The sequence below is a fragment of the Leiobunum rupestre genome, chromosome 4, assembly GCF_980474605.1.
Source record: "Leiobunum rupestre chromosome 4, qqLeiRupe1.1.hap1, whole genome shotgun sequence".
In the NCBI taxonomy this organism is placed as follows: Eukaryota; Metazoa; Arthropoda; class Arachnida; order Opiliones; family Sclerosomatidae; genus Leiobunum; species Leiobunum rupestre.
Genome location: NC_143387.1, coordinates 47,398,390 through 47,422,072, shown reverse-complemented (window position 1 = coordinate 47,422,072; position 23,683 = coordinate 47,398,390). Strand labels below are relative to the sequence as shown.

General features: G+C 35.9%; 1 protein-coding gene across 2 annotated transcripts in view; it reads left to right on the top strand.

The window, feature by feature from the left end:
- LOC149948045 (uncharacterized) overlaps nt 1-23,683 on the top strand; it is a 112,556-nt gene that overhangs the window by 28,447 nt on the left and 60,426 nt on the right. For both annotated transcript variants that reach the window (XM_090172718.1, XM_090172717.1), the window contains exon 2: nt 15,547-15,804. In XM_090172718.1, the coding sequence (XP_090028844.1) occupies nt 15,547-15,804 (258 nt within the window). The remainder of the gene's footprint in view (nt 1-15,546; nt 15,805-23,683) is intronic.

The following is a 23,683-nucleotide window of genomic DNA, read 5'->3' as shown; positions in this document are numbered from 1 at the left end:
TCAAATAAGCTGCTCTCTAACCTCGTCGAGTATTTGTTTTTTCTATCCTCGTTGCTTCAAAGTACACAGAGGGGTTTTTACAACTTTTTGGGGGGCAATAAACGGTACCTACAAAGTTGTGGAAACTGTGGTTCATTTAAATTATAGGAATATTTTTCAGCATTGAAAGTTACTTTATACTCCTTTTAAATTTAATTTCATAATTACTTGAATAAAACCAGCTCCTAATCAAGTAATCGATAACCCGACTCGTTAAAAATATTACTCGAGGTAGTTACTCGACTCGAATAAGAGAAAGTTCCCCCTTAATAGAGTACAGTGGCGTAGCCAGGATTTTGTCTCGGGAGGGGGGGTACGTACGACCAAACGTTTCGGGGGTGAGCATGTGCCCCCTGTGCCCCCCTGGCTACGGCACTGATAGAGTATTCGATTACTCGACGCGACTTCAATATTACTCGACTCGAATACTCAATGAAAAACATTTTGATACTCGATAACCGAGTTGATTGCCTAAAACTACTAAAGTAATTAACTCAACCTGTTTAAGGCATTAAAAGTCGTTGGATGACTTGGGCCTAAGGTGGTGCCTTGGGTATCAGCCTAGCTGATTATCTAATCTCATTGGTTCCCTAAAAGTGACATCTTCTGATTGAAGCGCACTCCAGTGTCGTTTTTCATCCCCCCTCTCCCACTAGTGCCAAAGGGAACCTTCGGCCATGATTGTTTCAACATAGTCATTCTTGGTATAAATAAATCCATTCAGGGCCGCAAAACCGGCGTCGTTTCATCTCTTAAATCCGAGACAAAATTATCCACGCTTTTAAGACGGTAGTTTAAAAAAATACCCGATTATTAATAACTTATATTTCGAGAAAAAGAAACAAGATTGCCATTGATAAAAGAAAGATTCGCAGTCAAAAATTAAGGATATTAACGATGTTTGGTTAGAAATTCACTCGGCAGCCCCGTCAGAAGCTGAAGTTCCTGGTATTACAGGACGACGGAGTTGACGGAAAAGTTCTTTTTCCAAAATCAATTTGGAACCACCGTGCAAACTTTGGTCAGCGTAGGGATGGCACTATGTATCCGTTTATTGAAATTAAACAAATTTGTATTCTGGACCAGCATCCTCTTTAACCCCAATGGAGGTTTTGGACAACATTAAATGGGCCGTAAACCTACCCAATCAATAGCTTTACCCATTTTAAAATATGTACGTTTATAAATAAATTTCAACTTTTAATTCGTTTGAAATGGTCATTTTAATGATAATTGGTTTTCGAGCCGATGGACCTACATTTCGGATATTATTTTTGGTTCTCTGTCAGTTGGTCCTCTCTTTCTACCCGTTGGTCTTCGGTCCGGTGGACCCCCATTCGGTCGGTTGGTCTTCTACCAGAAGGACTCAGACCGTTCTTGTTGCCACCTAGGAGCAACAAACACAACACCCCACACAAGGAGAACGCAACCCGTCAAAAGTCGTGGATTTTCTTGTGTACGTTTTTCATTGGCTAGACGCTTTAGGAAGGGGAAAATTCGGAAATTGTCTAAAACGTTCAGCGTAAAGGCTCGTGACGCTCGTCCAATGAAATTCGTACACAACCCTTCGTTAGCGTGTTTAAAGGCTAGCTGCGTTCTCCTTGTGTTTGTTGCTCCTAGTTGCCACGTTGCCCACAAAGAAACCGAAACATATCTTTCGGCAGAGCGAGCGTAAAGCGCAAAAGCGAACAACAGCTTCGTTAGAAATGGAGAAATAGGTAAAGTCTGAGAGTGGATGAAACGACGAAGCAGGTGCAACTTGTCACGATTTCGTCGAGAGTTTTCCTTCACCCTTTTAACATAAATTGCGCGGAAAAATGGATAAAGCCATTTTGAAACGCCAGGTGGCGTCTAAACGCGAACCAAACAAGAAGTTTGATATTAGAATCAACGAAATATCCCGACTTAACAATATATTACGATAACGTATAGACGTTAGTATAACACTTCCAATTATCTTACTATAATTTTTTAAATGACCGTCTCTTCGCCAATGACCCTATAAATCATTACGTGGGTAAGGACTAACAACAATCTGATTGTCAGTTGACGATGCGCGAGACTTGACTTTTTAAATGATCAGAAAATTGAAAGACTTACAAAATGTAAGCAAAAAACAACATAAAATTTACAGTAGTTATTTTCAAAAGTAAGCAAAAAAACAACAAAATGTACAGTAATTATTTACAAAATCGCTTAAGTTATTCTGAGTAGCTCAGTGGTGGAACCAGGATTTTTCGAGGTAGCTTAGATTACGGGAATTGGGCCCCCAACCTCATGCAACTCTCAAAACGTTCTAAAGTAAACTATATTAAGGTACAATTTGGGACCCCCACCAAAATTACAGGTAGGCTCCACCTAGATCCGCCACACCCTGTGATGAGTTTCCTGTTTCGCAACTTCGGATATCGCTTTATCATTAACAAAACTGTTCAGTGAAGAACTTATGTTTATTATATTATGATAATAGTCTCAAAGCGGACGGACGGGGAAGTCGCTATCATAAACCAGCGAATAATTCGTAGTTCGGAAAGTGTTTAACGAGTCTGGATGCATTCTTGGGTAATGTAAAATCAGGCCCATCGAAAAGGGCAAATTCGTGATTTTCCGTTTAACTTTTGGAGGATTTCTTCGGCACCCCTTTCCTATTGTGATAATGCCGTCAGCCTGTCACGAAAGAGACCCCAATGATGGCTGGCTATCATAAAAACCAGGTTTTAGATATATATAGAGCAAGGTTAACTGCTAAATTATAAACCCCTCCCTTCCACATCGCTAGGCCTAATTGATTACGGCCTTTTGAAAATGAGACGAGCGAATTAACGTTTTTTATTTATTCGGAATAATAAACGAGAAGAGAACGTGCTTTTGACAGCGATTACTCGTGATTTTTGTCCAACTTCTTTTAATCAAGTTCTCGAAAATTTAATTACATGCGGGCCAAATTATTCCTAGTTTTTCTCTAGATAAAGAATTCGACGCGGATTAAAACTGCGCATAGCGTCGTAAGAAACATAATATATATTTAACGGCACTGAACTTAAAATTTTTAAAATATCTACCTTCTCAGGAATCCATACCGCTACTTGGAATGCTTATCTCGGCAGATTTTCATCTCCATGTGGTTGAATGTTTTTTGACGTCACTATGTTAACTTATCAAACAACAACGTGAGAAGGGAGCGCGCGCAAAGGGGATTTTTTATCTCGTAGGTGGAGCCAAAGCCGTCAGAGTGATCTTACCATACGCGATACGGCAGGATAAGCATTCCAAGTAGAGGTATGGATTCCTGACCTTCATTATAATGGTAAAATTTAGGTTAAGAAGCAATAATTTATCATTATTTTTCGAAACTAAACCTTATTTTTACGGTTGACAGCGTTTCAATTTACAAAATACGTCTTGTCTGATCCTTCGCTAATAGTAAGTGTAGGGAGCTGTTGTCGCTTATTTCATAAAGGCCGTAAGACTCGACTCTCAGTCCTTAGCCACTTAATTATTTATATGGTTATTAAATGGAATATCATTTAAGAAATGCGTCGGGAGAATAGCTGCCGAATAGAAAGTGTCATACTTATACAAATTATTTTACTTATGATAGTCTTAAGTTCCGTTTTTATTAGGCATACTTGCGAGCATGCAGAATGTTAATAGAAAGGTTAAGCAAAACCTCCGAAAAACGTTAGTCATTTTGTTTAAAGGCAGTAGAAATTTAGCAGGGGAGGTCAAGCTTCGTTCGTAGAAAATCCTACTTTCTTCCAAAGATACTTCTATACACCCAAGCGAAAGATGCCAAATTTCTTCTACGCTCTAGATTGTGGCGCCACGATCGACTAATGACGGAAGCTTGACCTCCCTACTAAGGTCATACTCATTTAAATTTTAAATTTATTTTAAATAACCTTAAATAGGTTATGATGAGTGTTGAAAAATTGTAATAAAATTAATTGTGTCTTAAAATTGAGCCGCCTTCGCCTTAAATTTCAGTGCGAATGAGATTTAACCAAATCCGCGAGTAAAAAAACTGGAATCCGGAAATGAATGTCATCAGACAGTGTCATCATCAATAAAACGTCCTAAGCGCTAACACCCATTCGCCACGACGCGACGCTTATACTCGCGTCCCGGCGCGACCTTTTAGCCAAAATCTTATATAATTACGCAAGTAATTACAGTCAAAATATAAAAAAACTAGAATTATAAAATACAATGTTTTTTTCTGCCCTTGCACTGAGCCAAGTATTTTTTTCAAATGCAGGAGCAGTGGCCGATTAAACTCCGTATAACGTTTCTCATTCTGCGAAACAGAACTTAAAAACTAGGTTTGAGAAGTTTAATTACAGTAATTAGAGGAAAGCTTTCTATCACGTTACTGGTCAAGCATAGCCCGCGAATAGACTAGAGTAATAAACTATGTACAATGTTTAAAGAAACCCCCCGCTACTGGCAGCCAACCGTGATATATTCGAAATAAAAGATCGTACACACGAAATAACAAGAATAAAATATGGATCGTATATACACCGAAAGAAAGCTATTAAAAATGTTTTAATTTATTTGACGAACCAAAAAAAAATTATCAGTGCGTTGAACCCGTATTGCTAGAAAAATATTATCCATTCAATTCGTATTAATATTTTCTCTACGTTATCTACGTCTTAATTGGACAATTTCGTACCTCGACATAATACGTAAGATTATGCAAATTAGAGACCCATTTCTATACAATTCGACGAAAATAAGAATCTTCATTCGCGTAATTTACCCTCATTTTATAAATTTGAGATTTGCGTGGGTTTCATTTTTTATTTTATCAACGTCACGTACAGCTTATTTTAAATAAAATTAATTGCTATAAAAATTAAAAATTATATTAGATAAAAACTTTTAACAAATGCATGATTTTTCAAAATTTCTTATTTGTCATAGTTTACGACAGAACGCAAAAGCTTTACGCCATCACAAGTGCTCTTTCTTAAGAAAAACAAGTTGGCAAGCCAAAATATACCTCTCCTCGGAAGAGTTTCTAATTTTCAGTGAGGTGTACAACGTATCCGTGGTTCTGTGGTAGAATGCTCACCTGACGTGCAGGAGGGCTCGGGTTCGAATCCCGCCCGGTACTAACGCAACTTGAAAAATGGTTATAATACACCCAATGACAACAAAAAACGGTCCTTTTTGGAAAAACCTTTTCCCTAATTCTAAGAAACTGCGTACGCAGCGATTAACCTTTGCCCCGAAAATGCGTTCGCAGGCCTGACAGACAGACAGACCCACAGACAGACACGGTGGTTGTATAACCCCTCCTAGGGTACAAAGTCCCCTCGGAGAGGTAAAAAACCCTTAATGATTTAACATCGAAACAACGTGCGTTCTCTCGCATCTTTCGTTTCATTTCTTGTATTTGGAAACCTGAAATTCGCTATTCAACCCGGCGGGGTCTCCGTTTATTTAACATACCCCTTTAATACCAAAATTTAGGATATAGGTTAGTGACCCCTATTACCTTTAACCCAATCTGTGTTCAAAGATAAGCCACGTGCTCAGACTGCAAATCTCTACGCACCGTAATTAATTTACTTAATAGATAAATCGGTAGTTGTTTAAAAGAAGAACGAATATTTAAGTAACCAAATACACCTCATTCTCATTAATTAAGTACTTAAAAAGGTAATAATGTGCAACCTTATTTAATTAAAACAGCTAGGCACCAGCTATGGCTCAAGTCATCGAGCGACTATTAATTAGAGATGTGAGCCGGTAAATTTACTGTTAATGGTAAAATTACGGTAAATTTACCGAGTGGTTTTACCGGTAAATTTACCAATTACTTTCATACAGTAAAAAACACCTAAAAATATTTTGTTAAACTTCAAATAAAAGAAGAAACAATTACATTTTACATTGGACCAGAAAACCAAATCATTTTCCTGTTTAAGACTCCGAATTCCCGGCACTGTGATTTTACGTTCCGTACATTTAAATGTATTTCTAAGGGGTTATCTAGGAGGTTTCCCTGAGTTTAATGTAACCTAAGGCTATGGTAAAATTAAAATATTATTTTAATAATTATTGTGACATCAAACCATTATTTTGATTAAATAAAAAAGTTAATGGTAAATTTACCAGTAATTTTACCGGTAAATTTACCGTTTCGATTTTTACCGGTAAATTCACATCACTACTATTAATGACAATAATTCTAGCGGCCGGGTTAAATTGCCAAGCCCTTCATGCCACGCGAGCCAACAGCTCCCTACACTTACTATTACCGTTAATCTCAACATTGTAATCGTCGAAAGAATTCTACAAATTTATTTATAATGATATTTGTTCCCCAAAATAGGGACACCATTGAAAAATATTCAGCCCTCACACCCTAGGTGCAATGCTGTTTCTAGCAGTACCTCGGATTTTGGCTTGGAACACCTAATTAATTAGAAAAATATTATAAAAAAATACACGTACAAACCATCATTCAAAGGTTAACATGACCCTCCGTTAGCAACGCCATATTTCGCTAACGGAAGTAGAAAGGTACTGTAAAATATAAAAATAAATTTTCGAGAGCTGACAACATCGAGTGCCCGTCCGAAGCTCGACCCACACGCTTAAAATCTCGCTGCATCAACTTTCCGATTTTCTAATCCCCACCAACGGGACGTAATTTCATCTTTAAAACCTCTCCAAACCGGATAACTCTACTTGACAAGTCTGAGAGAAAAAACGGAGCATTAGGTAATTTACGTCTATGTGGAATTTCTTTTCGCGCACCCTCTCACGGCGAATATCCGCATACCATTAGTCCCATAAAAGCTTTTAAAGGAGGACCCCCTTGCGTCCGAAAAGGCTGGGACCCTTTACGTTTCGCAGTCTTTGCTCGACACCTGAAAATAAACCATAACCGCCCCGAATTTATAAAAATTCGCCGCCAAGGGGCGCACCGCTGTTACCTCGAAAGAGGTCGAAGACTTCGTGGGAGTTACACGCTCGTATTTAACGTCAATTAAGGGTCCAAGAAAATACGAAGAGAGATCCGAGGTGGTTTATGGTCTCCAGTTTGACTCGACGCGTGTTTGTCCCGGGCAAATAAAGCGAAAAGATTTAAATTTTAAATGTTGGCGAGACCGCGAAGGGAAGCCAAAACGAACCGTTTGTTCTAGAATAAACAATCTCTTTTGTTCTCGTGTTCGTCGTTTGATATATTTCCCCGTGGGCGTCTGTGGATTCCCCGCGGAGAAACACGTTGATGTCTCGAAGTTGAATGTTTTTTCTTACACCAACTTGTAATAAATATTCAAATATGAAACGGATGCCAGAAAATCGATTGTTTATACGACAAAACCTTTTAGCGCTCGTAAATACCCAAATTAGTCGCTACGGAGCTGTTGATAATATTCGGTTAAATGGTAGTTGAATTATAGTTAGCACTTTCGCCTCGCAGCGAGAGGAGCTAGGTTCAATACCGGCTTGTACCACTGTTTGAAAACTCGAAATAACTCCTTCTGCTTTGACTCCTTTGAGTTTATAAGAGTTAAAGGTGTTTTCCACCGAAATCTTCGAATTCCCTTTTTCATAAAAACTTGTTGAGGTTAACGGTAATAGTTAATGTAGTAAGAATAGCTAACCACCACCCTCCTACGCGTTGTAATCGGGCATTAAAAGTCGCTCGATGACTTGGGTCTAAGGTGGTGCCTTGGGTAATAGCCTAGCTGATCATTACTAATATTATTATTAATTATACAATGCGTGGAAGTTCCAAGGTGTTGGTTATTATACTAATATTATTTCTAATTGCGTGAAATAATGTAGTTAAATTTTTGGCTTTAAAATACACGCTTTTCGTTAGTGATTTTATTATTTTAAAGAACTGGGTAAATTTTAAATAAGGACAATATGCAAAAATTGGGTACCATAAAAAAAGCTAAACAATCATGGTGCATGCAATAAAAGGCCAAAAAATTTAAGGCTAGAATCCAAAACGGCGAACGTTTAAAAATATACAAAACGGCCCAAATAAATAGGCGAAAGAAGTCTAAAAAATAATGGTGAAAAACGTTTATAAGACAGAACGTTGTAACGTCTATAAGACAGAACGTTGTAACGTCTATAAGACAGAACGTTGTAACGTCTATAAGACAGAACGTTGTAACGTCTATAAGACAGAACGTTGTAACGTCTATAAGACAGAACGTTGTAACGTCTATAAGACAGAACGTTGTAACGTCTATAAGACAGAACGTTACATCTTCTATAAGACAGAACGTTATAACATCTATAAGACAGAACGTTGTAACATCTATAAGACAGAACGTTGTAACATCTATAAGACAGAACGTTGTAACATCTATAAGACATAACGTTATAACATGTATAAGACAGAACGTTATAGCATGTATAAGGCAGAACGTTATAACATCTATAAGACAGAACGTTGTAACATCTATAAGACAGAACGTTGTAACATCTATAAGACAGAACGTTGTAACATCTATAAGACAGAACGTTGTAACATCTATAAGACAGAACGTTGTAACATCTATAAGACAGAACGTTACATCTTCTATAAGACAGAACGTTACATCTTCTATAAGACAGAACGTTATAACATCTATAAGACAGAACGTTATAACATCTATAAGACAGAACGTTGTAACATCTATAAGACAGAACGTTGTAACATCTATAAGACAGAACGTTGTAACATCTATAAGACAGAACGTTACATCTTCTATAAGACAGAACGTTACATCTTCTATAAGACAGAACGTTACATCTTCTATAAGACAGAACGTTGTAACATCTATAAGACAGAACGTTGTAACATCTATAAGACAGAACGTTGTAACATCTATAAGACAGAACGTTGTAACATCTATAAGACAGAACGTTGTAACATCTATAAGACAGAACGTTGTAACATCTATAAGACAGAACGTTGTAACATCTATAAGACAGAACGTTGTAACATCTATAAGACAGAACGTTGTAACATCTATAAGACAGAACGTTGTAACATCTATAAGACAGAACGTTATACCATCTATAAGACAGAACGTTTACTTTAGTTGCATAGTGAAGTGGCTGATGAGAGTTAGTCATGTTTACATTAACGCAAAAAGGTAAGCAATTACTCCATAACGAATATCCTTAAGATAAAGTGTATTTTAGGTTTTCCAAAAAAAAGCGATAAGTGCCTTGCAAGGTGTCACATTCAGAAACACACTGTAATATACGCGTCTGATAACCTCAACTAAATATTCGGGGAATATTGCTTAAGAATAATCCGAAAAAGACATCACAATCCAGCGTAGCCACAACAAATGCCGTCATTGCTTAAGTTCGCAGCCAGGTTTTAGGTGGATCCGTTTTCTTTAAAGCGTAGGTTTGAATTCAAATCGAGGGTAAAGGGAGAAATAGAGTGATTTTTCAATTAAATAATAAAACAGAGAAACCCCCCCCCCCCCACGAATAATAGAAGCAGATGTTGGAATCAAAAAAAGGCGCGGATTAAACGACCAAATTTATGACCCTATTATTAGCATAGTTGTTTACGATAGATAATGTAAGTACTTGCCATAAATAACAGACCTAGAAAGCCGAAAATACCAAAAACACACTTCATCTTTTTCGTGCGCGCGATATTTAATACTCGCGAAAAGGAAAAATAATAAATGTTTTCAAAACATGCAAATGTAGTTTTTTTTTCTACGCCAATCCGATTCCACCCGCAGCGCGACTTGGAAAAGAAAATGAATAGGAGTTTGTTAAATATGCGTGGCCCGAGGAGATGTCATCGGGATGTTAATTTCTCCAATTGGACTTGTGACAACGTGACGTCAATCTAACCCGAGTGGAACGTGACGATACGAGCGACACCTTCTTTCCCACGTGTTCGTCGAAAGGGCAAAAATCTCATACTGACAAAACCGGAAAATGAAAGCGCAAATTCCATACAGCTCCGGCCGAACTTGATATTCAATTAACCCGTCTCGCGCTTATTATCAATTAGATCCGCTAATTAACTGCCATTAAATTAATTTATTCCCCAAATGTTTTCTCTTTCAATTGTATAATCAAACGAACACTGACGTTGTGCCATCACATCATTCTAAAACGTAGTTGCCGAAATTGTGCGCTAGAAAACGGTTCGAATCGGTTTTAAAGGATTTAGCCTGGTTTTGTGTCGATTTGAATCGATATCAAGGTAAAGTGGGAACGCTGCATTATTTTCCGCGATAACACGCGTAACGGCCAGCCTTGGAAATAACGGTGGTCAGGTGGTCAAAGACCAGTTAATTAATTGTTCAGACCAGTTTATTTATTCAAAATTTGGGGGGTCACTGGTCACCGTGTCCAGTTTATTAATTCGAAATAATAACAAAAAAACAGGTGACCAGTTTAGTAATTCCAAATAATAGGAGATGACCTATTAATTCAAGGTTTATATCAATTTGGATTTCCCTATTCACTGGATTTCTATGTACAGCGACTCCTCTTACTACCGCCGGGGCCGCACGTCGAGGTTTTATGTAGAGTCCCTTCGCTCGCATCAGTTGAACGAGTCGAACTGTCTAACCCCCCTCTGGCCTCAAACCCTCAATCCTCTAGTCTCGCTTTCCCCCGAGTACGGTAGGCTACCTGGCAACGCGGTAACGGACCGGGGACTCTGGTAGTAGTCTTAGGTGAGATAGTACTATATTGTACTATTCTGATGGTACTTGTAAAATAAAGTGAACTATTTTGAATACGTGTAAAGTTAATGTTACCAACATAATCTAACTTTTAAACATGTAGTATATGTTTTTTAGGCATATAAATGACATTAGAACATTTTATATAAGACCAGTTTAATAATTCATAAGCTAGGGGGTCACTGGTCATAAGGACCAGTTTTATAATTCATATGCTAGGGGGTCACTGGTCATAAGGACCAGTTTTTAAAAAAAAACCTTATTTCCAAGGCTGGTAACGGCGCGTTTTTCAACCTTGACAGTTACAAAGTTTTTAGGCACGTAAAAAATATAATATTTTATTCGCGCTAGTGGAAACTAATTTAAAAAATTGACAAATATTATTCAATGAAACAGACAAATTCTTACACGTAACACGTAAAATTCACAAGGAATACTTGGCGTTTTCTTGGCAATTAAAATCCTTTAGAAAACCATAAAAATTGCCGTGTACTAAACGTAGCATGAGAATTTCCGGTGTCGTTGTTTTGGAGGATTAAAATTCTAACGGAGGACGCTCGTGCAGAGGATACCGCAGTAGCAGTTCATTGTCTTGACACCTTTTAGAATAGCGTCAACTACGCAACGTGGTCATTGGCAAGGGCGCGTACTTAGTGGAAGTGACTGTCTACTCAGTCTTCACCCGACCCTGCCTTATTCTCCACTGCCAACAAACGGAGTATCCAGCCTGATTCGCAATTAAAATGGCTTTGTACAAATTGCACGCTCCAGTCGATCTCCATTCAGCGAAAATCTCTTTTGTTAAAAAACGCGTCCAAATATTATTTTGAGTCATTGTTACGTTTTTCTTTCGCGAGTAGTTGTTTACGTCTTACACCACCAGGAGCAGCACCAGCGCAAAGGGAGGGCCTCGAATTGACTAGCTAATGATTAAGGCTTTCCCAGGACCGCCTGTGGAATTTTATTTTGCTGTTTTTTGCGGCGCCTGTTGATACCATCTTTCAAAAATTGAAATAAAAAAGTACTTATACGAAAATCAGTTGAAAACTTTTTAGAAATTGTTTCAGCGGAAGACGAAGAAAAAGCTAGCTTTATTATTCTTCAAAAGATAAATTTTTAAAAAGCTTCAAAAGTGAATGGCCGTATCGCTTCCGTTTCCTAGCATCAGCGTGGTCATAGCAGAAAACAAAATCCGTATAAAAACATTCTGAATAAACTATTCAACTCAAGATTTATAAAAGAAAACTACTTAGTATCGTATTTAAATAAAGCAATTTTTGAAAAAAAAAAGGTTTCAAGTCTAGTTCACACTTGCATCATTTCCTGTTTTCTACGTTTTGTTTATTCCACAGCGCCACAGAAGTTCGTGTGAATCAAGTTTCAATCTATCACTATTATTGCTTATTAACGTAGATTACTTTTTATTATTTCCTGATACTGTCTCGAAGTTAAGTAGATATAATAAACTATATTAACTTAACTAGAATTAACATGGATTCGCGTTTTGGCAATATCCTAGAAATTGCTCATTTGATTCAAATGATTCAAATGGTGAGCGTTGAATCTTTTGAGTACACATTAAATTTAAAAATTCATTTGACTTGTTCTTGATTGGAAAAATTAATGTACAAGGTACAGCTAGGGACTTTTTGAAAAAGAGGGGCATAATAGCCCCTGCTCATGCGCGAATCATGAACCAAGTCACGTGACTTGCGTATACCAAAACTAATTGGTCAGTAATTTGTCCAAGGTGACACAATTATTTTCAAATCGATTGAACTTTAATATTGTCTCTGAATACTTACAATTTTTAAATTGGAATTTGCAACAAATTTCTACGGAAGTTATCCAATCTCATCGACACGAGGGCTCGGACATTCAAAGAAATCCAACAAGAAATCTGAAATTTGGAGGTTTTTCAAAATCCGGAGATTTTTACGGCAAGAATTCTCGGAATCCGACATGAAATCCGAAATCCAGACTGAATATCTTCAAAATCTCGGAATCCGACAGGAAATCCGAAATCCAGACTGAATATCTTCAAAATCTCGGAATCCGACAGGAAATCTGAAATCCAGACTGAATATCTTCAAAATCTCGGAATCCGACAGGAAATCCGAAATCCGGCCAGAAATCGAGAATTTGCAAACAACGAAATCCGACGTGAAATCCCGGATTTCAAAATCCCGTACACATTTTGGCTGAATGTCCGAACCCTCGCCTCTACATTTGCTAAAACTAATAACGGTTAACTTGGATTAGTCTTTCAAAATTCATATCAAGTGAAAAACGGAGGGTAAATAAGTGTTTGCCCAAGACATAAATTAGTAATGTCACTCGCCAAATTCGATTCAACTTGGCCGTGGTCTAATAAAAGGTATTTAATTATAAGAATAAAAGTTAGCTTAGCGGAAATAAATATTCCCGGTGCTAGTACAATGGTAATCATAAATTTTAAAATTGTTAAAAGTCATGGATAAAGTTAAAATTAAAAATATATAATAATAGAGACTAGATACTTCATGACTAAAACATTTTTTAAATTCAAATAAACAAAATTATGATGTTATAATTTTGTTAATTTTAAAAATGGCGCGCTTTCGAACCGAGTTTCGTTTTCAAACCGCTGTTTCATAACTCTTTACGAATATATTATTATATATTTTTAAATTTGACAATGGTAATGATATACCATTACGTGTATATTATCTCAAAGATATCAATTATTTTATGAAATTCCGAGTGAAATTCCGATATTCACATGGCGTCAGCTTTGTTCACGACCTAGTATTGTTTTTGATATTTTGATTTTGATAATATTTATTGATGCCATAATACAATAATACAATTTTACACTTTTATAATACATCACCCCAATCCACATAAGTTAAAAACTTGCGCGTGGAGGGGTACAATAACACTCATCTATTATTTAAAGGCAAACAGAAAATGCAAGTAATTGGTTCAATGTTCTTAACATGTTCAGAAAGATCAATTAAATCGGTTTAATAAGCTTCCTGCGAACACGTAAATGCGCAAATGGTAACCGGTATCAAACGGCTTCGTTCCAACAAGATACGATCCAGTAAACTATGGTTTGAAAATGACCTTGGAGAGTTTCACCCGTGCCTAAAACTTTATTTCTCTGGGTGCTATATAAATTTATATATTTTTTTCAATGGAAGGGTCAACCGGATTTAGTAGTGAGTCATAAAAGCGCGCGTAGGCCCGTCAGTTTATAATAAGTTCTTTGATGGCCATCTTTCTCTCTCAACGGCGATTGAAAAGGGAAACTGCGGGAAGAGAATGGAAGAGCAGATGTTAGCGCCCGTAGCGCCTATTCCGCTCCTAGCGGCGCGTGCCGACTTTAATGGGATGGTGATTCACGCGCGGTCATTCTTTGTCCTCCGGGCTACAAAAGAAGAGGGACCTTTTTCCCACTTTTTGGCCTCATCCCGCTCTCAGGCTTCCCAAATCGAAATCCAGGGGTCAGTTGATAGTTTACCCACACACGCGGACGAAGTACGGTTTGCGTCTGACCATCCGTCGTTCCCCGTACGGTGATGTTATCCTCCCACGCGCGTCCCGAACTCGTTCCCCGTCCCGCGCGGGAGAGGAGAGATGACTGCCGAGTTGAGGATAATTTGTATTATGCAAAAAGGAAAAAATCGTTATACGCGTTCAATAAGCCATCGACATTTCGAGGTGTTAGTATCCCGGACGGGGGCTTATATTTGCGGGAGGATTCCCCATTGAGAGGTTTGCCAACGCGAGGAGGACATTGATCAGATGATTTGCGGCGGTAACACGAGGCCAGCTGCTCCGAATTCTACTTGACAATATCGAAATCGATACTGTGTACGAAGCTCATCTACGAGTTGTTTGTCTGTTAAATTCACGTTTAAACATAGTGTTTCGTACTCGCAAGGAGACTACCCGAGGTGTAACACATCGATTTTGTTTAAACTCGGGTGTTTGGTAGACCTTCATGTAACTTGAAAAACCCAAAAAATGTTTTTGACAACACAAAATGGAAATTTTCCTACTTAATATAACATGGGAATCTGATAGATTTTAAGGGTACCTGTAAAAATGTTAAAAAAAATTAAAAATTTGAAAATGCTAAATACAAAAAAATAAATAAAAAATAATTAAAAAGTTCGAAATTGATAAAAATTGATCGTCTTTGGCATTAGTATATTTCTATTTGGGCATATTTTAGACACTAGGGGGTTCTGTGCTGAACGAAACTTGGATTGCCCAATAACTGTGAAAATCAGTTCGGTGATATTCTAGGCTATTTTTCATAATAATAATAATAAATAATAATAATCAGCTAGGCTAATACCCAAGGCACCACCTTATGATATTATTAAGTAGGTTTAAGCTAAGTTGAAGATGGTTAAACAATTATTTTTCCGCACAAACAATATACTTTTTTGGATCATTAAAATTATTGAAATATTTATTTATATTAGTTGATGTAACGTACTTCTTAAAGTTATTAAATTTTTGTTATTTTTTCCAAATTTATTAAAATTGTAATTAACCATACAAGCCATCTTTTTGACTTAGCCCTTCTCCTTTTTGTAATATCTATTTAAAACTCAAATAAATGGAAATTTAATTGAAGTACTCGTAATCGACCATAAATATAATTTTTTAAAATGTATGTTATTAAGATAAGTGCTTCGCGTTTCTATTTTTAAAGTACTTAAATATTTTAATCAACGGTTATATGACGATTTTGATAAAAATATTCTTGTAGTTTATCGGAAATAATATTTATGCTACATTGTTGTTTTTCTTGTAGGGTATCTTTCGGCAGCTCGAAGGGTTCGATGGTGGAAACCCTAGTCTACGACCACAACGACGATCTGCTGATACCGCATCTGCAGCAGCATTGCGTGCCACTGATCCCGCACGGTGGGGGACCTGTCTACCAGGGTCACCATATCCACCACCACATCAGCCACCACCTCCAGACTTCCGCCCCTACAACTACCCAGCCACTAACAGACCGTCTCAAGGATGACCCTCAACTGACCAACTCTCCTCCGCATCTCAACGGGTAAGTTGCGATTCATTCGCGATTCCAACCGCCTTGAAAACACGAATTTCAGTTAGATTTAATTTAATTTTTGTGCTCAAACCACCTTGAAAACACGATTTTGAGTTAGATTTAATTTATTTTATTTAATTTTTGTGTTCAAGCCACCTTGGAAACACGATTTTGAGTTAGATTTAATTTATTTAATTTAATTTTTGTGCTCAAACCACCTTGGAAACACGATTTTGAGTTAGATTTAATTTATTTAATTTAATTTTTGTGTTCAAACCACCTTGAAAACACGATTTTGAGTTAGATTTAATTTATTTTGTTTAATTTTTGTGTTCAAACCACCTTGAAAACACGATTTTGAGTTAGATTTAATTTAATTTATTTTATTTAATTTTTGTGCTCAAACCACCTTGGAAACACGATTTTGAGTTAGATTTAATTTATTTTATTTAATTTTTGTGTTCAAACCACCTTGAAAACACGATTTTGAGTTAGATTTAATTTATTTTATTTAATTTTTGTGCTCAAACCACCTTGAAAACACGATTTTGAGTTAGATTTAATTTATTTTATTTAATTTTTGTGTTCAAACCACCTTGAAAACACGATTTTGAGTTAGATTTAATTTATTTAATTTAATTTTTGTGTTCAAACCACCTTGGAAACACGATTTTGAGTTAGATTTAATTTATTTTATTTAATTTTTGTGCTCAAACCACCTTGGAAACACGATTTTGAGTTAGATTTAATTTATTTTGTTTAATTTTTGTGTTCAAACCACCTTGAAAACACGATTTTGAGTTAGATTTAATTTAATTTATTTTATTTAATTTTTGTGCTCAAACCACCTTGGAAACACGATTTTGAGTTAGATTTAATTTATTTTATTTAATTTTTGTGTTCAAACCACCTTGAAAACACGATTTTGAGTTAGATTTAATTTATTTTATTTAATTTTTGTGCTCAAACCACCTTGAAAACACGATTTTGAGTTAGATTTAATTTATTTTATTTAATTTTTGTGTTCAAACCACCTTGAAAACACGATTTTGAGTTAGATTTAATTTATTTAATTTAATTTTTGTGTTCAAACCACCTTGGAAACACGATTTTGAGTTAGATTTAATTTATTTTATTTAATTTTTGTGCTCAAACCACCTTGGAAACACGATTTTGAGTTAGATTTAATTTATTTTATTTAATTTTTGTGCTCAAACCACCTTGAAAACACGATTTTGAGTTAGATTTAATTTATTTTATTTAATTTTTGTGTTCAAACCACCTTGAAAACACGATTTTGAGTTAGATTTAATTTATTTTATTTAATTTTTGTGTTCAAACCACCTTGAAAACACGATTTTGAGTTAGATTTAATTTATTTTATTTAATTTTTGTGTTCAAACCACCTTGAAAACACGATTTTGAGTTAGATTTAATTTATTTAATTTAATTTTTGTGTTCAAACCACCTTGGAAACACGATTTTGAGTTAGATTTAATTTATTTTATTTAATTTTTGTGCTCAAACCACCTTGGAAACACGATTTTGAGTTAGATTTAATTTATTTTATTTAATTTTTGTGTTCAAACCACCTTGAAAACACGAACTTGATTTAGATTTAATTTAATTTATTTATTTTAATTTTGGTGTTTTGGTTTTATTCATTTAAGAAGCGGTTCCATATTAATCCTAATTTAGAATTGTCATCGTCGGTGACAGCTAGGAGCAACAAACACAAGGAGAACGCAGCCAGAATTTAAACACGCTAACGCAGGGTTGTGTACAAATTTCATTGGACGAAGACAATTTGCGAATTTTCGTCTTCCGACGGCAGCAGGTGCTAAAGAGTCTAACCAATGAAAAATGTACGCGAGAAAATGCACGACTTTTGACGGGTTGCGTCCTCCTTGTGTGCGAGGCTGTGTTTGTTGCTCCTAGGTGACATGGTGTCAGACAACTTTTACACGCTTAATTTCGTAAAATGTCGACTATACTACGATAGTTCGATAACGTACTTCAAAAAAAACTAACTCTAGAAAATCCTAAAAAGGTGGCTAAAAATGCTTAGAGGAAATTTTGTAGGATCGACTAAGCCGTTTCAAGTTTCTTTCGCCACTTAAAAGACTTAGGGCCACGTACACGAGGATCCTAAAGGCCAAAAAAATCTTCGCCAGCGATTTTCAAAAAGCGGTGCCAAGGTTAGCATTTTCTTTTCTGGAACAACTACCGCGAGAAAGAAGAAGATTAAGAAGGGGGGTAGGAAGTCGAAGTTGGGGGGGGGGTAAAATTGGTCACGTGGCCGCTCGGGTTCATCGATTCCGCGGGCGGAGCAGCTGTTGATGGCGCGAGCTGAATCCCGGTCGATCCGTCGTCATGGCAACGAGAAATATGGAAGAATAGGAAAAGTCAAGAGAGTGGGATATTGGCACGCTCGAACGGGCCGACAGGGATGGGGTGGCTGCGCGTGAAACTCGAGCCACCACGAGTCCACGACGGGTGGAAATGGACAAACGCAGAAGTCATTGAAAAGCAATTATTATCGCGACTTCGAAGGTCGTCCGCTAAATTCGGGGTTTATTCGAAGGGAAACCAACGTTTTATCTCCATGACCCCCGGGGCCTCGGTACTCGAGGGTCTCCGGCACTTTAAAATCTTCTAAATGGGCAAAAGACGCTACTGAATACCTTTCTTCGCTTACTGCTAGAGGTGGGGTGGCGGAGTGGTTAGCACTTTCACCTCGCAGCAAGAGGAGCCGGGTTCGTCCCAGCTTGTGGCACTGTGTGAAAACTCCTTCTGCGTTGAGTTTGCAAGTTCTTTCCCTACTTGTTTAAGGGGTAACCCGGCCACCTGAATTAATGGCTTTAAAAGTCTCTTGACGGCCTATGTTTGTGCCTAGTTGATTATTAATATTAATAGTTGCTAAATAGTTCAAAGTAACGGCGATTTGTTTTTTGGTCTTAGTCCTTTTTATTGCCAACTACGCGTTTGACCACGCGCTTAACCAACTGCGGGGAAGGTGTTATTGGGATAGAGCGGAGTTGTCGGTGGGTAGGGTAGCTCATCGTCAGGCACGCACGATTGGTTCGGCTGCGCGAGATCCCAATAGGCCTTTTTCACGGGTCGTCGATTCCAACTCGCACGGATACATATTTATTCGCACCAATTCACTCGTCAATAGATAACTTTTCCAAATTCATATTTGAAAGTTCACGCTTTCGTTTTCAAAAACGACAGCAGTGGCAAGCGTCATTGAATTCGATTCTATCATTTTCCAATTGGCGAATAAATTGGATTTGCGAAAACGGACGTTATCAGAGACCTGATTTATTCGCCGAAGCTCGTCGCGTATCCACAATGCGATGTCAAACGACTCATTAGTTCGACAATCCATACATCGGGCTTAAAATTATAAATGAAAATTAAACGTTAAATTTATCATTAACGAAACGCGGTACTACCTCTTAAAGTATTACGTTGTTTTCTTTTAAAGGTATCTTGACTACCAAATTAGTTTCAATATTTGGCAAAAATAACTTTGAATTTAAACAATGAAATTATCACTAAATTATCGGGTCATTAAAACCTCTTTTTTCAAACGTGGTACAGTTTGAATATCAAAAAATGAGTTTCAATAACATATTTATGTATAAAAATTATTTGAAGCCTTTAGAGAAAGTCATATTTAAATCGTCATTTTTCTAACATAATTAGTATAAAACATACCACAAACAAAGCTGTTATAAGATAAATAGCTTTCAACCTAAAAATAGACAACTTTAATAAAAAAAAAACTAGGTCAACCAATGTGTCAATGCTAGTTCAAATAAATCAGCTCTATCGAAATTGGGCCAACCGTAAATAGATTTATTTCGAATCTAGACATAAAATTGAAAGGGTTAACTGAACCAAACATTATTGCGACGGGTCAAAACGAAAACCAAGACGTACAGCACCGTTTCTGACCATTTAGTTTCGGAAATTAATTCTATAAATAGCCTTCATTGTAGACGTTAGACTGAAAAAACTAATAACAGAATCCACCGTCTATAGAATGAAATACTGTTTTTCATTGTAAGTACAAAAATCGATAAAAAAGGAGAATTTTTTGCCTCCGTAAAATGATCTGTTTTAAGCTATTTCGTAAAATATCTCCCTTTTCTTTCGAAATGACAATATTTCACTCAGAATGAGGTCCGACGTCAATCTCGGAAAATGTAAGCCAACATTCAGTTCTCCACTTGGTGGCGAACAACGCGTACAAATGAATGTTCGATGACTATCAACAACCGGCGAGCGGTGCCAACAAAAACTAAGACGGCGCGCTTCATCGCGGCTCCACTCTGACAATTCGGAAGTTACCACACCGACAAAAAAACCTTTTCGACTTACTTCGCTCGAACCAATTCCCAAAATAGCGCAACCCCGTATCATCAGCTTTCTTTGGAAACTACCGTTGCGAATATCATCATTTTATTTCCAGTGGTTTTTTTTTCTTCACTAGTCACCTTTTTTTTCGGGCCACGTGGGAATGGAAGTTAGGGTTCATTTACTTTCAGAGTCTGGCTTGTGTTTTCATTTCGTCGAAAGTCACTCCGATATTTCGGGTCGTGTTGATTTAATAGGAAATTTTACTTTTAGTTGATTGGCGGGGAGCTTTAACCTTCTAGTTCTGTTTGAAAATTCTTGTTAAAAACTGGATATTTAGAACGAAAACAACTTAATAGGAAACCTATTTCTAAAACGTAAATTCGTGAAATTTCAAGGAGGAAAAATCCCCATCGCGTGATTGCTAAAAAATCTATCAATTTATTTATTTTCACACGAATAATTTCTTTTGGTGTCTATTATAACATTTTAATAATAGCCTAAAACTGTGATTTCGAATTTCTATAGCTTTCATTGATAAGAGAATATGTCCTTTTATCAGCCGTAAAAAAATGGGCGACGTCTACTTAATTATTACTTTCCCAAGTTGACTTTACGTATTTAGATTGCAAAAAAAAGCTAGTGATGGAAATGATCGTTATAAAAATAACATAATTCTTTCTTATTGGCTTTAGTTACACGTCACTCGAAAATAGGCCAAAACTATCCCTTTTAAAGAGAGGGTCATAATTGAGCTTTCATGGTTTTAAGTAACTCATTTTTTTAAATACAAAAATTAATTTTAATTGTAAAAAAATAAAATAAAAATTATGAACTACTAAATTAGCGTGATAAATCCCCGAATTAAATTAAAATTAAAACAAGTTGGCAAGCCAAAATATACCTCTCCTCGGAAGAGTTTCTAATTTTCAGTGAAGTGTACAATGTATCCGTGGTTCTGTGGTAGAATGCTCACCTGACGTGCAGGGGGGCTCGGGTTCGAATACCGCCCGGTACTAAGGCAAATTGAGAAAACATTTATACTACACCCAATGACAACAAAAAACAGGCTCTTTTGGAAAAACCTTTTCCCTAATTCTAAGAAACTGTGTACGCAGCGATTACCCTTTGCCCCGAAAATGCGAATGCGTTCGCAGGCCTGACAGACAGACCCACAGACAGACACGGTGGTTGTATAACCCCTCCTAGGGTACAAAGTCCCCTCGGAGAGGTAATTAGGAACTACTAAATTAGCGTGATAAGTCCCCGAATTAAATTAAAATTAGGAACTACTAAATTAGCGTGATAAGTCCCCGAATTAAATTAAAATTAGGAACTACTAAATTAGCGTGATAAGTCCCCAAATTAAAATAAAATTAGGAACTACTAAATTAGCGTGATAAGTCCCCGAATTAAATTAAAATTAGGAACTACTAAATTAGCGTGATAAGTCCCCGAATTAAATTAAAATTAGGAACTACTAAATTAGCGTGATAAGTCCCCGAATTAAATTAAAATTAGGAACTACTAAATTAGCGTGATAAGTCCCCGAATTAAATTAAAATTAGGAACTACTAAATTAGCGTGATAAGTCCCCGAATTAAATTAAAATTAGGAACTACTAAATTAGCGTGATAAGTCCCCGAATTAAATTAAAATTAAAATTAGGAACTACTAAATTAGCGTGATAAGTCCCCGAATTAAATTAAAATTAAAATTAGGAACTACTAAATTAGCGTGATAAGTCCCCGAATTAAATTAAAATTAAAATTAGGAACTACTAAATTAGCGTGATAAGTCCCCGAATTAAATTAAAATTAAAATTAGGAACTACTAAATTAGCGTGATAAGTCCCCGAATTAAATTAAAATTAGGAAATACTAAATTAGCGTGATAAGTCCCCGAATTAAATTAAAATTAAAATTAGGAACTACTAAATTAGCGTGATAAGTCCCCGAATTAAATTAAAATTAAAATTAGGAACTACTAAATTAGCGTGATAAGTCCCCGAATTAAATTAAAATTAAAATTAGGAGCTACTAAATTAGCGTGATAAGTCCCCGAATTAAATTAAAATTAAAATTAGGAACTACTAAATTAGCGTGATAAGTCCCCGAATTAAATTAAAATTAGGAACTACTAAATTAGCGTGATAAGTCCCCAAATTAAATTAAAATTAGGAACTACTAAATTAGCGTGATAAGTCCCCGAATTAAATTAAAATTATCAACTACTAAATTAGCGTGATAAGTCCCCGAATTAAATTAAAATTAGGAACTACTAAATTAGCGTGATAAGTCCCCGAATTAAATTAAAATTAGGAACTACTAAATTAGCGTGATAAGTCCCCGAATTAAATTAAAATTAGGAACTACTAAATTAGCGTGATAAGTCCCCGAATTAAATTAAAATTAGGAAATACTAAATTAGCGTGATAAGTCCCCGAATTAAATTAAAATTAGGAAATACTAAATTAGCGTGATAAGTCCCCGAATTAAATTAAAATTAAAATTAGGAACTACTAAATTAGCGTGATAAGTCCCCGAATTAAATTAAAATTAAAATTAGGAACTACTAAATTAGCGTGATAAGTCCCCGAATTAAATTAAAATTAAAATTAGGAACTACTAAATTAGCGTGATAAGTCCCCGAATTAAATTAAAATTAGGAACTACTAAATTAGCGTGATAAGTCCCCAAATTAAATTAAAATTAGGAACTACTAAATTAGCGTGATAAGTCCCCGAATTAAATTAAAATTAGGAACTACTAAATTAGCGTGATAAGTCCCCAAATTAAATTAAAATTAGGAACTACTAAATTAGCGTGATAAGTCCCCGAATTAAATTAAAATTATCAACTACTAAATTAGCGTGATAAGTCCCCGAATTAAATTAAAATTAGGAACTACTAAATTAGCGTGATAAGTCCCCGAATTAAATTAAAATTATCAACTACTAAATTAGCGTGATAAGTCCCCGAATTAAATTAAAATTAAAATTAGGAACTACTAAATTAGCGTGATAAGTCCCCGAATTAAATTAAAATTAGGAAATACTAAATTAGCGTGATAAGTCCCCGAATTAAATTAAAATTAAAATTAGGAACTACTAAATTAGCGTGATAAGTCCCCGAATTAAATTAAAATTAGGAACTACTAAATTAGCGTGATAAGTCCCCGAATTAAATTAAAATTAGGAACTACTAAATTAGCGTGATAAGTCCCCGAATTAAATTAAAATTAGGAACTACTAAATTAGCGTGATAAGTCCCCGAATTAAATTAAAATTAGGAACTACTAAATTAGCGTGATAAGTCCCCGAATTAAATTAAAATTAAAATTAGGAACTACTAAATTAGCGTGATAAGTCCCCGAATTAAATTAAAATTAAAATTAGGAACTACTAAATTAGCGTGATAAGTCCCCGAATTAAATTAAAATTAAAATTAGGAACTACTAAATTAGCGTGATAAGTCCCCGAATTAAATTAAAATTAAAATTAGGAACTACTAAATTAGCGTGA